Below are 4418 nucleotides of genomic sequence, written 5' to 3' on the forward strand. Positions count from 1 at the left end.
ACCAATTTCTCTTACAGCAGGGAGCATAATCGGGTTCTACTTGGAAGTGGATGTCCACCTTTTTCCTCTTTTGCTGCACAGGTTCCATTGCATTGTTCTGTGCTTTAACAACACCAAAAAGCATAATGAACTCACACTTTAACCAAAAAAAACCAAAGATATTACACTTATCTCCCGTGAAGAAGATTGCTTCATTAAAACCAAAAGACAACATCACTAAATAATACCTCCTTGTCCATCAAACAAACTTGTTGGTATCCTGGATGAACCAAAATGTACAGAGTACTTGTAAGCACAACCCTCACTTGAAAAAGGTAAGAAATGGGATTGTTATTCATGCACAAGCAGGTATGGCGCATGAAGAACAAATACTTTTCCATCCTTTTTCAAAACTTGCCGCCTTGAGAAGAAGAGAAAATCAAAAACCTCCCGCTCAAAAAAACTCGGATTTGGAGTGGTAGTGGTTGTGCAATCGGGAAGACAATGAGGGAGACAATGCAAGATGATGGGTTGCAGGGACTAAGTTCGGTTAGCAGAGTTGGCTTCGTTACATTCAAAAGTGTAATGAAGAAAGAGAGTGGTGTCTTTTTTCAATAAAATAAGGCACCATAGTGGGAATAAAAAACTATACTCAAGATGCATTGTTTTGAATTAAAAAACACCCTACATGTCAGTTAATGGAATAAAGAACTCAAAAACGACGCACGTGCCCTCCAATATTATATGTGGATTTATTGGCTTGCTTTGTCCACATCACCATCCCAAGGGATCTCTTACAAGGCCCCTTTTTGAGTCCAAATTTTCCCTAATGCTACTCCTCTTTTTCCCTCTTCATAGATAATAATTGTTTCAAAAAACAATAAAAGAAATCACTATTGAACAATAAGTGAACAAATACCTTCTGAACTAAAAAGATGTCGATAAGCCTTTGCACTCCAAATCTCAATGCATTCTAGAAGCTCTTCCTCACACAATTTTTCTGGCCCTTCAATAGCAATCTTCATAAGAGCATCAAGACTTTTAGTCTCAAGCCTATTTCGAAGGCGAGACTTGATCATGGTTCTCGCACTAAAGCCTCGTTCGCACACTGCAATGCTACAACATTGAACTAATGCAACTTGACATAGCGTTAGTAAATTGGGATATATCGCTCTCCATGAAGCATTGCTGGCTATTGAAGAAGCGACTTCTACTAGGCTATATCGGACAAAGTCTTTTGGAGCTTGATTTTTGAAAGTTCTAAACTCTTTTTTTAACTCATCACCATCAACCAATGCTTTAAATTCAAACATACCTAGTAGATGATCCTTACCATAAAATGACACTAACTTCCTAACTTCTTTGATGCCATATGCTTTCAACGGTCGCTCCAAGAGTGGATGTTGTGCAGGAACAAGGATCTTCATGTTGCTAAGTATGGAATTATCTTCAAACCTTGTTTGCAAGTTGGCAATGATAGAAGAAGAAAAAGAGGTTTGAAATTCTAAAGCTCTCTTTAAATCTTCACCAAAAATATCGCGTTTTATTGACTCATCAAAGAAAACATTACCATGAAGTGATTCACGAAGAGAAAAGAGGTGACCTTTTTTGGATCCATATTCTGTCAAAATTTCAAAGCCTCCTACTCCATGTGTAAAAGCATTGCAGTCGAGTTGTGGTTCTTCCATGTAATATTGTTTGATGCGATCAACCTCGTTGTCAACTAGACCATTGATTGTGGTTACATCAACATGATCTTTTTGAAACATTTTACTTAAGGAAGCCAAACCTTTGAGTATATCCGCCAAGAAAAATAAGCAATAAATAAACTCAAACTCCGCAATGTCATTGTAGAGATGAGAGTTTTTCTCTCTTACCTCAGCCAAGATAGCATCAAATGATCTACAAACAGATTTCAAAGCATTATATCGACTTAACCATCGAATATCATAAGTATGTTGTAACTTCAAAATGGGACAAGCCAAATCCTCTTGCAAATCACGTAGTGCTTCTTTGCGCTTAGAGCTCGCATTGTAAAAAGTAGCTAAACTATTGACAAGTTTATCTATCCTTTTACAAGTGTCATTACTCTTAGCTACATTAGAGACAACAAGTGCAGTTCTATGTGCTACACAATGTATTGATGTAAGAAAAGGATTGACATTTTTCTTTAGAAGGGTTAAAAGTCCATTTTCTTTACCTGTCATGGTGGAGCATCCATCAGATCCAAAAGCAATTAGTTTGGATAGGTCCAACTTGCACTTCTTGAGTTCAGCAAAATCAAAGTGTCAAACAAACTTTTTGAAGTTCCATCACTCACACGCACAATCCCATAGAAAGAGACTTTTGGTATGCACTCAGATTCTACGTAAGAAAAGTAGATAACCATATGGCCATGAGTGGCAATATCGGTGGATTCATCAACAAGCACCCCAAACCATGGACTCTTAGCAACTTTCTTTAATGTATCATGCATCAAATAATTAGCAATACAATAGACCATTTTCGCACAAGCTTTATCATCATTATACAAGCTTGTAGTGTATGGGACACCACAATCTTGCATGTGAGATATCAAGTGTGGAAAAAATGCAAAGGATTCATTTCTCTTAGCTATGAAATATGCAGATTTAAATAGTGTCAACAAAGCTTCATCTTTCAAGTCTTTCACTTTTTTAATGCTACTTTGTATGCTTTCCTTTCCCTCCATAAAACATGCTTGCATAGCAAGCCTATGGCATTCAGTAGTGCAATGAGCAATGAGATTACTTACCTTGAAGTTGATTGATCCACTCAATGAATATGCACTATGATGATGTGGATACTTTTTACAAAACTTACAATACAACCTTGCCTCCTCCTTATTGTACTCAAGCCACTTGAAGTCTTCCAACCACTCTGCTTGGAAAAGATCTCGTCGACCTTGTCTTCTTGCCTCCTCTACCCTTTCCTCAGGAGATAGAGTAGAGAGGTCTACTTTTTCTGCAATATGAGATGACATACTTGCGAAAGTAATTTTTTCTTTATTACGTGGAGCTTTAGGATTACCTTGAACCCATTGAAGAAGGTTTCCTTGCCTCTTACTAGTCTTTACTTTCTTCTGCATGCTCACTGGTCTGAGCAACCCAAATGCAGGGACTTCTTTGCCACAAAACTAGTGGTGATTCGGTGAACCCAGAAGACCCAGTGGGTATAGATGTGATGATTGATCGTGCTCTGCCCAGGGCGATAAAGTTAGATTCGGCATCATTGAAAAAAAAGAACAAAATTCAAATTTAAGCTCACAAATTACAATCAGTGCAGACACGACCATTCATAAGGTGAGAGAGTAGAAAGGAAGACTTTGTACGGCGAGAAACCCAAAATCTTCAGTTGCCAGCACCCAATACGTCTACCTTAATTTTCTGAGAGAGTTTCAACTTTCACTGCTCAGCATTGTCAAAGCATATGTGCATGGCCACTTTAGGCCAGTTTGTTAGCTATGTGATATTAGTTAAGAAGTCTGTTGTAATGAATACATTTGGTACCAAGTATAGAGGCAAGGTGTTGGCCCAAATAGGAATTGCAAAATCCGCAGGCCAAAACTCGCCCAAGGACATAGCAAAAGCCATCATAACAGGGGAGCTACCCATAGGTAAAAAGTGTTGGATAGCCCTTGTAGGGTGAATCCCACCCGCTCATATGTGAACTCTTATGTAAACTATCTCTTTCAAATTGTTTTGTTGCAATCTCTACAAATCGTTGTCAAACTATATTGCAATCTATATTCTATATTATAAATGGACTCTTTCAAATTGTAATTTATCTTTTGTATATGATTCGTCTTTTTATGTTCTCTATGAGCTTCTCCATGTGTTCAAATTGCACAAAACATCAAAATCCAAAGGGGCCAAATGGGTGCAAAAATGCCCTATGTGGGCCTCCCGCATAGGCCTTCTTCGCACCCTTCACCCATCATGTGGATAGGCCTTCTTGCTAGTAAATGTAGTATAGCGATCTTTGGACACATATTATAGTGTTGATATGCACAAAAAGTCCATGAACATTGCACAAAACATTGAAATCCAAAGAGGCCAGAGGGGTGCAAAAATGCCTTGTGGTGCAGGCCTCCCATAGAAGCCTTTTTTGCACCCTTTTGGCCCATTTTTTGCATATGTTGTTCTTCCATTTAAATGAATGTAGTGAACTCATAGACCGAGAATCGTGTTAATTTATCACCCAATCAAGCGTAGGGTAAACTCACAGACTGACCATAGCATAAATTCATCAATCAAGTGTAGCGTAAATTTGTAGACCAAGTATAGTAGACATTCATCGCATCAAACACTTAATCGTAGATTATGAAATGAAGACAATAAAGTTATCTTGCATTGACAATTGCAGCAATATTACATTTGTTCTTGATAGGCCGATTTCATTAAAAGTTAGATGGTCTATTT

At 38.0% G+C, this 4418-nt stretch overlaps 1 protein-coding gene across 1 annotated transcript; it reads right to left on the reverse strand.

Annotated features, from left to right (window-relative positions):
* Positions 1–872: 872 nt before the first annotated feature.
* LOC147630878 (uncharacterized) lies at positions 873–2482 on the reverse strand. Its single transcript, XM_086809939.1, has 2 exons — positions 2278–2482; positions 873–2179 (listed from the first exon to the last, which is right to left on the reverse strand). Exons 1-2 carry the CDS (start codon positions 2480–2482, stop codon positions 873–875), a joined length of 1512 nt encoding a protein of 503 aa, XP_086666065.1.
* Positions 2483–4418: the final 1936 nt, after the last annotated feature.

Source organism: Cibotium barometz, chromosome 15 (assembly GCF_041138505.1).
Source record: "Cibotium barometz isolate CiBa-2024 chromosome 15, ASM4113850v1, whole genome shotgun sequence".
Classification (NCBI taxonomy): domain Eukaryota; kingdom Viridiplantae; phylum Streptophyta; class Polypodiopsida; order Cyatheales; family Cibotiaceae; genus Cibotium; species Cibotium barometz.

Bases quoted from the DNA above. Each gene is read 5' to 3' on its own strand.
- LOC147630878 (XM_086809939.1), bottom strand. From the start codon at position 2,482: ATGGTCTATTGTATTGCTAATTATTTGATGCATGATACATTAAAGAAA. The intron at 2,180-2,277 runs GTTTGTTTGACA...CCACCATGACAG, and splicing joins GAGTGATGGAACTTCAAAAA to GTAAAGAAAATGGACTTTTA.